General features: G+C 48.9%; 1 protein-coding gene across 1 annotated transcript in view; it reads left to right on the top strand.

The window, feature by feature from the left end:
• Nucleotides 1–12415, top strand: part of Znf423 (zinc finger protein 423) — a 316073-nt gene that overhangs the window by 50622 nt on the left and 253036 nt on the right. The window contains exon 2 of the mRNA XM_003477678.5: nucleotides 2629–2688. Within this exon, the coding sequence (XP_003477726.2) occupies nucleotides 2629–2688 (60 nt within the window). The remainder of the gene's footprint in view (nucleotides 1–2628; nucleotides 2689–12415) is intronic.

Genomic DNA, 12415 nt, shown 5'->3' on the forward strand with positions numbered 1-12415 from the left:
TTAAAGGCTGGTGTGTTTATACTTTAAAGAAACAGAATGTGATCACAACCAGTAGTTGAGTGGGGGATACCAGGGGTGTGGGAAAATGCATTCACGCCCAGGCACTGGACGATAGGCATGTAGGCCCTTGCTATGCAGGGACTCAGTCGAGGACTGCAGCTTGGGCCTCAATTGCATGGCTGGGAAGCCCAGGAAGTTGGCAGGGAGGTTGTTACTCTGATTCCCTGAGATAACCCTTTTTTCTCTTTCTATAAACTGTCTGAAATCCATGGTCCCCAGAACAGAGCCTTGACTCTCAGAAGAGGCTCCAAAGTGGTGGATGTGTTCACATCATCTATCCAGTTGTGGCCAAAGCCTGATTTCTGCAGGGACAGGCTTGACACTTGGGATGCCCCCAAGTTTGTGACTCAGGAGGTCAGACTTCTTTACTAACATCTTCAAATGGGTCTTGGTTTGTGGCTGTTTGTCCTGATGCCCGGGGTGCACAGAGGGGAAAGGGAGACTGTATGGTCCAGTGATGCCATGGTGCCTATGACTGCTGAGGTGGAGATCTTGGTGAGGGTGACAACAAAATGACAGCATGATGACCTTGTAGACTGTTGGCAGTTGCTTCACAGAGTGCTGTGTGTGTGTGACGTATGTGTGTGATGTGTGTGTGTGAGTGTGTGTGTGTGTGTGTGTGTGTGTGTGTGTAAAATGAATGATGAATCATGAAAGATGCTGGCCTCTAGGTGTGGCAGGGAATACTCCTCTCCAGAGCCTGACTCACTTCTGATGGCTCTCACCAGTAGTTGTCCATGTCTTAGGTCTCTCTGGTTGGAGTCATCTTAGTAAGAGTATCAGTTCTGTCCTACATGAGGTCCTGATTCATGTTTACCAAGCTGCATAGTTGAAAACCCATTCCAGCTGTAACTAGCTGAGTAAAACAATAGCTTCAATCCCTGCTCAAGTGGTCTCTTGATTTTTATTGTCTCAATTCTGAGTTTCTCTACTTGGGATACAAATTTGAAAAGAGAGGGGTGCAAACTTGGTCCTCATTGATGTGGATGTTCCCTCTTGCATGTGCCATAACTGAGGGTCAAAAAGACATGTTCTTTAAGGCTCTAGGGGGAGGAAGACCAGGGGAGATGATCAGGGAGGACCAGGGTCAGGACTGCTTGAGCCACGGTGAGGACTTGGGGCAGCACCCTGCAGATGATATCTTGACATTTGTGGAGCAGGTCCCCTGTGCAGGTGCAGTGTCAGTGCTGTGTAGCTGTCCTCCCACTGAATCCTGCCAACAGTGTGTGGTCTTGGTACCACACCATTTTTGAGATGAGAAACAAGAGTTCAGCGGTTAGATTATTTGTCCAGCTTGGGTTCTGACCATAGCTTGCTTGCTATGGGGTGCAGCTGGTTGGCTGCCCATTGGGTTGAGGTTGACGCTTTCCAGTCTTGAGTACGAGGATTCTGGATAGCATCTTTGGTGCCCTTGTTAATAGTAGTTTCAGAGTGGAGACAAAGAATCCAGGGTGGGAGCCTCTCATCCGCATGGGGTCTTACTGTGTCTCTCACCTCTGAGAATGTGCTGAGGATTAAGCTGCGGAGTGACTGTAAAGTACTGAGCATAGTGTCCGCTCCCAGAGCCCTAGGTGGTGCCAGCTGTAGCATCACCAGTGCAGAGAACTGGGCGGTTCATGGTCGCTTCAGCCTGCACATGTGTAGAGCTACAAGAGCCTGTTAAATCTGAAAAACACCATATGTGCACATTTTTGCCTTAAACAAAGTTCCATTTACAAAGTCCATAACCCAGCTTTAATATTATTACATGCCCCAGACTGGGACTAATTCCAGGACAAGAGTGCTATTGTGCTGCATAGTGTTTTTCCCGTGATCTACTACTGCGTGACCTCCACCAGCCTGGTCTCTTGTGCTGGGGTGTAGGGTAGAAGCACACTCTACCCGTGGCGGCCTCCTTCTGCAGGACCTGGGATGAAGTGGGGGAAGTGGGTTGCTTTTCATTATCACAAGCCTGTGAGATACAGGGCTTAAACCTGTGGACCGTGGGCAACTGACCTCAGCATGTCCTGAGGGCTGTCTGTGGGTCCTCTCTCAGGATGGGGACTACTACCCTGTACTTGACCAGCCATTGCAAGCTTCTTCATTTCTTGGAATGATGAAGTCCTTGGTATCTCAGAGATGGCACTGGATAGAAGAAGATGTCTGCAGGATCCCAAAGCATTCTGAGTCTTTGCTTTATTCTTGTGAGAGGCAAATAACTTCATATTGAATAGAAACTGACTATAGATACTAATGGTCTGTAGCACTGAGTGGATGAGTGAAGACAGTTCAGATATTTTATGTGGGTTGAAACAGTGCTGTGATTGATTAATGATGTCTGCTAGGGCACAGGGATAAGGATACGGTAACTGACACAGCACTTACTTGCAATTCATGTCTTATTCTGATCAGTTTAGATCTCCATGAAAGCAACCAAGGCCTCTTTGGTAGGCTTTATACCACCTCTCTTGGGGGTGAATATTACACTGTTTTATCTGATGTTCTGTCATCCCTGCTCTGTGTCCCAGCCCTATGACCTCCTATACATACAGCCTCCAGACTCAGGTTGATCTCTTTTCTCTCTTTCAGTTGAAGAAGGGGAGGCCTCAGACTTCTCGCTGGCCTGGGATTCCTCTGTGACAGCAGCAGGTAAATGCCCAGGGGCCCATGGGGAAGTTGTTGGGGTCTTGGGGGCCCTGGCGCAGGAACTCAGAAAGCCACCCAGCTGGTTATAGAAATGATATTCCTTGTGTCACATTCCTGTCTCAGGTCCAGACTACCCCATGCAACATGACTTTATATCATTTCCATATGGCCAATAAAATCTATTGCATACAGAAAGTAATGTGTCCTTCTCCCAAGGGCCACGTTTCTTCTTGTGGGCACAATTTCGATGGGCAGCGATTTCCCCCACTACACAGGGCTCAGAGTTCCATGCTCTGGGTGCCACTGTATGTTCACTCCAGTCTAACTGCATAAAGACCAATTTAACAGGACACTGAAACTCCAGTCTAAATCAGAATCCCTGGACTTCCCTTCCTGGAAAGAGCTGCTTTGTCCTCTCAGGGCTGGCAGACCTGTGCTCATGCCTCCAAGAGGAAGTGGCAGGGGAAGCCCAGCCTTTTAAGGTGCATGACCTTCATGGGGTGATGGGGTGATACGGCAGTTATGTACTTGGGTTTTCCACATCAGCTCTTTCCTTTTCTGGCACTGCTATTTCTGACTGTAAAAAGAGTGAATCATGGAAGTTTTTGAAACTATAAACTTTTGTAATTTAGAGTTGACCATGGGACTTGAGATTGGAATGGGCTTTTTAGGGTTCTTGGGAGCTGTGGAGCAAATGGGTATGGCTTCCAGCCCGTTTCTCTCATCACACTGGGGCCCCTGCTCTCTGTCTAGAAGTTACCCCCTCCCCTGTACCAGGCCTATTCCAGGGTGCAGATCCCTGGATTCTAGGGAGCTGTATCTGGTCTTGTCCTGTAGAATCTCAAAGCCCAGTAAGACCCACCAGCCAGTCAGATAGTTCAATATTTTCCTCTTTTGATTGTGGAAACGCAGACAGTAAGATTTGCTTTGTGTTCATATTTCCAAAAATTGTGTTTTCAGGCATTAGGTATATGTGAACATTTAACACATTAATGGGTATACATATAACTTGTGATTTTTAATCAACATTATGACTTATGATGATGCTAAATTCATTTAAATGAAAAAAAAAACTGTGCTGACAAAATTTTAAGAAAGGGCCAGGGATTTATCTCAGTGGTATAATTGCCTGCCTGGCAAGTGTGAGGTCGTGAGTTCAATCTCTGGTCCAAAAAAAAAAAAAAAAAAAAAAAAAAAAAAAATTAAGTAGTATGTATGTATGTAACACTAGATTTAGCAAATATGATGAAAAATTTTCACAAATAACTGAAATTTTGGGAGGTAATCATTTAGATGAGACAGAAAGAGAGTGGAGAATGAGTCCTTGAATCTAGGTCCCTGAAGTCCTGTTTCCACCAAAGTCTGGATGCTACCTGGAGAGTCTGCAGGGTACGTGTGAGCCCTTGCAGAATGGGTGCTGTTAGTCGTATGAGCCTTGGCCCTTGGTGACAGAGGCTCTCTTCAAGGAGGGACCTTGTCTGAAGCCACAGTGGTGGTGGCAGGGTGCTCAGATCCTGGGAAAAAGAGTCTAAGGTTAGGACAGGTTTTGGAGTCAGCACGAGTAGTTCAGGAGGCTGGCGAAAGGGCTGTGTAGATGCCTGCCTTCCCTCATGAGAGGAAGATGCAAGGTTCATGTTTACAGAAAAACTGTGATACTATAAAGCGTCCAGGTGGATACTGTATAACAGCTCCAGGGGTTCACATCCCCAGACTTGGGCTGCCTTCTGGAGAGAGGCCCTGCTGTGCCCCAAGCCCTGGATCTAGGAAAGTTCTCAGGTCGGTGTCCAGATAAGGTCCTCCCTGCTGGCTGCTGTCCTGGGGGTGCTGGGGCTCTGTGAGTGGGTGGAGGGTGGCAACAGCAGTAGGTCATGGTGTTGTGGCAGCAACTGCAATGGATGCACCCTGCTTGCATCCCGAGGTGGCAAGGCATCTTCTGCTCTGCAGGAGGCTGGAGTGTCATTAGCCATGGGGGCCCTGCCTGTCCTCAGGTCTGTGAATTCCACAGTAGATGGCCAACCTCAGGGCCTCTTTGAAGTGCCTGAGAATGGTAGGAGTCATGAGACTTGCCATTTTGCAGCCATGCGGTGAGCATGCCTCCCATACATGTGTGCTCCTCTTCTTCCTGGGAACCCCTGGCCTTTGCTCTCTGGGGTCCGGAGGGCTTTGGGATTGTCTCTTCAGTGGTGGGGCAAGGGGATGAATATCCTGGGCAGTGGATAGTCCAGAGTCTGATCATGGATCATTTTGTTGTCTTTATCCTGTTTTTGATGATTTTTTAAGGTGCATGCATGTAGTAAATTTTCCTTCCTGTTGGGTTAAATAGAGGCTGTAGAAGTCAGCTTCTTGTCCTGGGCATGGGTTTGGGAGATGGCTCCATTCCTGTGTGGCAGGATGAAGTCAGTATGGCAGGCAGCCCTCTGTGTCGTGATGGCACAGTCACGGAGCCCTCACCTAGCACATACCCGGCCAGGAGTTAGGACCTGCAGGTCAGGAGTTAGTCATGCAGGTCCCTCTGGACTTCCCCCAGTGAGGTGGGTGCTCTTTCAGCTGCAGCTCCATAATTTCTCTGCTGGCTGGGTTGAGGGGTGGCCATCTGGTGGAGGACAGGGCCAAACACCCAGTTGAAATTGCTTTTGTTTAGTACTTTTCATTAAACTGAGAAAATGTCACGGCCACATCAGAGAATGGAGGCAGGTGACAGGGAAGATGGTGAGGGAGCAGTATCTTCCCAGCCGCTCTTGGTGCAGCCACGGAGAATTGCCATCCTTGTTTGGCAGATGAGGGAAGGAGGCTGCGAGCTATATAGTGGGGTATCCACAGTCCCCAGTCAATGACCCAAACCAAAGTCTTCTTGCAGCCATAGCCAGTGGCTTGACTTCTCCCCACCTGGCATTGGGAGGTGGGGAATTGGGGTCCTGGCATCATGGAGACTTTGGGAGGTCCCTGCTGGAGCATTCTGCTCACCAGGAGCCATGGTTGAGAGCATCTGGCCAGCAGTGCAGAGCTGGAAAGCGTGTGCAGCCCCTCTTCTGCAAGGGTCGTGCTGGCGTGGGGTTAAGGCTTCAGGTACTGCCTTCCCCTCGCCCTCTTGGCTCCAAGAATGTGATGAGAACTCCAGAATGGAGCAGAACATGCAGCATTGCTCCCGTGCTCATCCTAGTCTTCCCCCATTGTCTCCTTGGCAGCAGGGTCCCCTGTCCCCAGCACAGCCAGCCTGCTCTACTCCTGCCCTTAAGCTAGGCCCTGACAGTGATGGAAAGCCTGGCCTTGCCTGGCAGGAAAGGAGCAAAACCGTCAGCTCTTGAAGCTATCTGGGGCCAGGAGAGGGAGCTGTGAGGAGGTGGGGCTGCTGACAGATGTGATGGCAGACTCAAGGAAAGAGTTAAGGTGCAGGGGCTCAGATGTGTAGGGTTTTATATATTTCCCAACTTTTCTTGTCCTTAGAATTTAGGGAAGTATAGTGGTGGTGGTGTGATTTTAATAGACAGTGGAAGCTGCAGAAATTCTTAACCTGACTGAGTCCTAGCTGCCTCTACATATTCAGGGGAAGTGTGTGAATTCTCTTTGCAAGCATGCACAGCACTTTGGATTTGACCTCAGGGAGTTGGCAGGTTACCTGCAACCTTGTCAGGCCAGGGGTCCAGACTCTCTGGGAGGGTGAAAATCCTTTGCAGATGGGAAAACTTCAACTGGATTCTAAGTCTAGACACCCTCAGCCCTGGGCAGGCTGGCAGCACAGGTGAATCGGCAGGGCTGGAAGGGACAGTGAGAAACAATGACCTAGGTCCTGGTAAAAGAGCAGTTGTTTCTCAGCTACCACAGGTGACATGGAGTTACCTGGGACTGGGATTAACAGATCTTAGCACTTCTGAATGCCAGAGAGCTGAATTTTCATATGAAATGATCAGATTTTTAAAAACAGCTATATATGTATGTATGTATGTATGTATCTATCTATCTATCTATCTATCTATCTATCTATCTATCTATCTATCTATATCTTTCTGTCTCCTTCTCAGTCTCCATCTCCGTCTCTGTCTCTTTTGGTCATCTGTGAACTCTGTCTGCACCAGGTGCCAGTTCTCTCCAGTTCTCTTGCCTTCTATGTATCCAACAACCTGAGATATACACTCACTTTCTGGGAGAGAATAAGGGGTGAGAGGCAGCCAGTATTCCCTTCTTGGGACCACAGTGCCTAAAGTGTAAGGTAGGATTTGAACTCAGTCGATTTCCCTAGTACTCACTGGTTCATAATAAAGCCCGAACAATATTAAGTTCCTCACTCTAGTTACACAATAGCAGGCCACATAGCCTGGCCTGTTGCACCTCTGCTACAGAACCCAAGTGAGGGCAGTGTATTCACTCTTACGAGCATGCACTGGGCTGGGGATGTAGCTCAGTGGTAGGAGCTTTGCCTAGTGGGCATGAAACCCTGGGGGTGCAATCCCTTGCACTGGAAAAAACAAAAAGATAAAAATCCAAACAAACAAAGTGTGTTCTGAGATGATAATGGTAGCATATGCCTGTACTCTCAGATACTCTAGTTGGGAGGCTGAGGCAGGAAGATTATTAAGTTAAAGATCAGCTTGGCAATTTAGCTGAGACCCTATTCTCAAAATAAAGCATTCCGAGAGTCAGAAGGGCCTTAGAATGGAATTGTACTCTAACTTCTTGCTCTGTTATTTGTGCTCAGAAGTTCACATCTGGATTATCTCTACATCTGCTCCAAAACACTGAAACATTTCTTCCTTGAAACACCTCAATAAGGCATCTCTAAGTCCTGTGTTAGAGTCATTGCCCTTCAGAACCCAAGAAGAGAACAGAGTCCACAATTAGGGTTTTATGTGCCCTCAGCATGAAACAGCTCTAGCCACGAACCCCGGCATCAAGTTAGGAAGAACAAAGGGCTCTCATCTGTCTGTTCTGCCTGACTGCTTCAAGAACACCACTGCCCACGAGGTGTCTCTTTGCCCAGTGGCAGGGGGTGGCAACTCAGATTTTAAAAGCAGCCTCACTGAGATGTAATTCATGTGTTACATACTTCATACATGTAAAGTGTACAGTTCAGTGAATCTTAATATGTTCAGAGATGCAAGTCAGTGTTGCTACAGGCAAATCAGAACATTTTCATGACCTCCCCTCCACAAAAACAAAAACAAAAACAAAAAAACACCCTGTACCCTTTAGTTATCATATCTTACTCCTCTGGCCTCTATAAACCTATACAATCACTAATCCACTTTCTATCCCCAGAAATTTGCTTCTCTTATGGACATTTCCTATAAGTGCATATGCTATGTGGTGTTTATCGAATAGCTTCTTTCACTTAGCCTAATTTTTTTTTTTTGGTTCTTCCACTTGGTAAGATGTGTCTGTCCTTCATCCCTCTTTATGGCTGAATAATATTCCACAGCCTCATCATATCACATTCCGTCTATCCATTGATCCACTGATGAACATTTGGAATGTTCTTACCTTTTGGCTGTTATGAATAGTGCTGCTGTGAACACCTGCATACAAGTTTTCACTTCTATTGGACCTATTCCTAGGAGTGGAATTTCCAGATCAGATAGTAATTCTGTATAATATATTTTTGAGGAATCACCAAACTTTTCCACAGCAGCTGTAACATTTTACAGTGTTATAGTAGACCTGCAGTAGATGAGGATTCTAGTTTTTCCAATCCATGCCAGCTTTCCTTGTAGATTAGGAAGATATCTCACTTTGGACAACTTATATTCTTTAAAAATCACTGTGATGGCCAAGAAATTTCCCCTGCCTTTGCTTTGGGCCTGACTGCTGACTCAGAGGTGGCTAAGTGTGACTTCCAAGGGGCCATTGCTGAGGCTCAAGGCTCCAGGAATTTAGTGCCCTTGAGATGCCCACCCTAGCCCGGAGTGGAAGCCTGTCTGCCTTCTGTCTTTCCAGAGCCCTTTGCCAGGTGTCATACACGATACTGAGCTTTCTTGTGTGGGGTTTCAGGAACAACCCAGCTTGATGGGGCTTCACTGGGGACTGAAGGTGCTCATGCTTGTGTAACTGCCAGTCAGCATCTCCTTGGAATCTCCCGCTCTCCAGGCTGCGTTCAGGTACAGGCTTCGTGGAATCTGCCCCACAGCTTCTTCCCAGCATGGCTGCTTTGGAATGAGCTGGACAGACACAGGCAGAGGGAGTTGGCTCTGGGGGTCTGACTGGAGACAGGGAGCAATGACTCTCCTTGACTCACTGTCAGTGTTGGAACAGGTAAGCTAAATTTACCTCTGGCATGGTCACAGCTGTGCTGGGAGTTCGAAACATCCACTGCAATCAGTTGTTTGCCATGGCCCAGAAGCTTGGGACCATATTGAGCGGTTGCATTGTGGCAGGGGTTGCATTGTGTTCTAGACCTTCCTGCCACAGAACAGGTCTCGTGGTCCTGCTTATCAGAGACCATCACTCCCATGTGTGCAGTGCTTCTAGGAGGCAGGTATCTCAGTGCTTTTCACCTATAGATGAGACATCAGAGGCCCAGAGATGCTGCTGACTGGCTTTAAGTCACACAGCCAGGAAGCAGCAGAGCAAGAAACTGAACCCAGCATCCAATGCACAAATCTAACAGCCATCTGTAAATGGCTGATCTGCCTGGGAGAAGGCCAGTGCTGGTGCTTTGTTTTGCAGGGGATCCAGAGTCTTGGTGAGGTGGTCAGCTCTGTGCCCAGATCACTCTGGGGACAGGTAAGAGAAGCTGAGCAGGCTTAGTGGCAAAGCGGTACATGTTTGGAGACCTTGCGTGTGTTTCGCCATATTCAGAGTCCAGGTCTAGAAACCACCACGGCCCAGGCTCTCTGTAAGGATATTCCCTTCCGTCCTCCCATCCTGAGTGTTAGGTGTGGGGCATTCTGCAGGGGAAGTGAGGCCAGCGGCCTGCCCAAGTAGGGGTGTCTGTATTGCTCTTACATTGAACCTGGTTCTGGTTAAGGGATGGAAAGTATGGTCAGGTCCCACTGATGATCAAAAGGTAGGTTCCTCGCCCCCCACAGTTGTCCACCTCCAAGTTTTGGCTGGAGAAGTGTAGGTGGAAATGTCCGGAGGACTGGGCCTTTCACAGCAGGGAGTGGATGCCCTGTCATGGTCTGTCCAGCCTGTGCGTGGCCTCCCACCCCTCGGTGCTGTGTTAGAGTGGGTTTTGTTATTTCAGTGACCTCACAGACCTCCACCCACAGCATGGGGCTGGGCTTCGAGTCTCCCTTGTGCACCTCTTGTCCAGCTCCACCTGTGTGTAAACAGACCTTCCTCCTAGCAAAAGACTGGGATTGCCCCCGAGACCTACTCAGCATCCTGCTTGGTGGCTGTTCTGGAGGCCATCGAGTGGACAGGTTTTCCTTTTGTACTGTCCTTTTCTGGTGCACACTCAGGCTGCTTTAAGTTTGGCTCGGGAGGACTGTCCCTGCCTGGGCAGTCTTTTCCTCCTCTGGAGTTTTCCTAGGAGCTTCTTTCAGTCTCCAAATCAAGAGTGAGAGGATATCTCTGTCTTCCTTCTCCCTGCCTCGTTTTGTATAGTGGCATCACTGGAGAGGATGTCCCACCCCGTCCATCATCAGGGTACCAGTCTCGGGTCCTGTGGCTCTGACAGGAGCTGCCAAGGTGTCCTTGGGTTCCAGGCTGACTTGATAGATGCTGTCCACCTTTTGTGCTTGAGCCCCCAACCCCTCATCTTCTTGACGAGGACCAGGGGACATTTTAAAGGAGCAGGAAAGTCTCACTAAATAGATGCAGAATTTCCTAGCATTTTAAAGACTTATGAAATGCATTTTTATATGGGGCCAGCTGGGGAGTTTCTCATTAGCTCGGCTGGGGAGTCTGTGGGGAGTTGAGCTAAGTGGAGCCAGGCAGGCTGGGTAGGAAGACGCGGTGGCCCTGAGCTCACCGGGGAAGCGTGGCAAGCATGCGCCGGTGGGTCGGCTCTGCGGCCCCCTGGCCAGCCAGGCCTGGGCTGTGCCTTTGTTAGACCTGCCTCCTCCCAGCACATGGAGCCTTGGAAACCTTCAGGTGGTGACTCGAGCTGAGAGGTGGCCACTCTGTTGCCATGGTGAGCAGCCCACGAGGTAGGGCATCTGTGCCATGTGTGCACATGGATGCAGGCAGTTGTGTATGTGTGTGTATGTGTGAATGTGTGCGTACTCATGCATGCATGCATGTGCATGCCCCAGGTGGCTGCAGCACTGACTTGGACGCCTAGGGATGTCTCCTGGTGCTTGTGTGCCCCTTCCTGGTGCTGCTACACCATTGGCTCCTTGAGGCTGACTTGGACCAGCTCTTCGAGGAGGATGCAGTACTTATTTCCTGCCCATCCTTTTCCTCTGGTTCAGGATCAACCTTGGGCTACACTCTACAGTGCTTCCCCTTTGATCTGCCTGCTGTACATACTTGTGTGCAGAGCTCTTCTGCAGATATGTGCATATGTGTGCTAACACTCAAGTGTGCTGGTGCCCAGAGCACTGGTGAGCGAACACATGAGCAATGTCTGTCCTGCCTCCTTTTCTCCTGGCCCTGCACCTCTGCTGGTGGCTTCCCTTCTTCACTGTGGGCTGGACTTGCTGGTTTCCACCCTCGCCACATGGATTTAGGGTGTCCTCTGTGGCAGGGACTCCATGTCGTTTATCTCTTATCTGCAGCCTGGTACTCCGCAGGTGCTCTGCTGTTTAACCTTATCTCTGGATTTGGTATTGTTCACTTCAGGAAGACACTTGTTCTGCACGCACCATCCTTGATGCTAGGGGGCATTTTTTGGTGAGGGGCAGTACCAGGAATTAAACTCAGGACCTTGCACTTGCCAGGAAAGCACTTATGCTGCTGAGCTGTAAACTCGGCTTTGGGGCTTTTCAGGGAACATTTGAGATGTAATAACAAGGAAGTTGACCCTATTTTCTTCAAAGCTGGGGTCCCACCTCCACCCACAGGACAGGAGAAGATCAGCCTGTGTGCTGTTGGCTCTTCTCTGATTCCCTGAAGATTCTGCTAGGGACATTTGAAATCCATAGTTCTTTGGTGGCTTGAACTTGGCCACAAACTACAGCCACAGTCAAGCATAGTTGAGAGTGAGGCGGAGATGATGTTGGTCTTTATGCATTTGGGGGAATCGTTGCCTGTCATACTTTCTCTCTATGGTGTTTCCTTGGGCTGCTTATGACAGCACTGCTTGCATCTGATCATGCATGCAGATCTGGTGATCTCATCAAGATGCAAATTGTGGTTTGGCTGGGCTGGATAGGGTCCAAGATTCTGCATTTCTAACAAGCTGCAGCTTGTCTTGATGCTCCTGGCTCTCCTGACCTTGGCTGTGGCAGGGCCCTTTTTCTCTGGAGTTCCTTGTCACTCCTTAAAGCTCAGCCTAAACCACACCTCCTCCAGGAAGCTTCTCATGATGGCCCTGCCGCAAGTTCTGTGCTTTTCTCTGTCCCTTGGGGACAGCTGTTCTAGCTCTCACTGACTTCTGCTTGGCTATAATATTCGTTCTCAGGGCTCTGTCCTCTGCTACTCTGCTTATTCTTTAGGGGCACTGGCCACCCAGAGGTCAGCCTTGGCTTAGCAATTGGCAGAAACCTGGCACTTGTTTGCCAAGGTGTAGAACTTTACCTCTCCTTTTTGTCTGTATTTGCCCTGGGGAGTTAAGGTTTGAGGTTTAGACAGTTATTAGCTATATGACCTTGAGGAAGTTAGTCCCTGTCCTTTCATTTCCTCATCTGAGATG

The sequence above is a fragment of the Cavia porcellus genome, unplaced genomic scaffold (assembly GCF_034190915.1).
Source record: "Cavia porcellus strain 051 isolate PalLab524CR breed Dunkin Hartley unplaced genomic scaffold, mCavPor4.1 scaffold_4, whole genome shotgun sequence".
Taxonomy (NCBI): domain Eukaryota; kingdom Metazoa; phylum Chordata; class Mammalia; order Rodentia; family Caviidae; genus Cavia; species Cavia porcellus.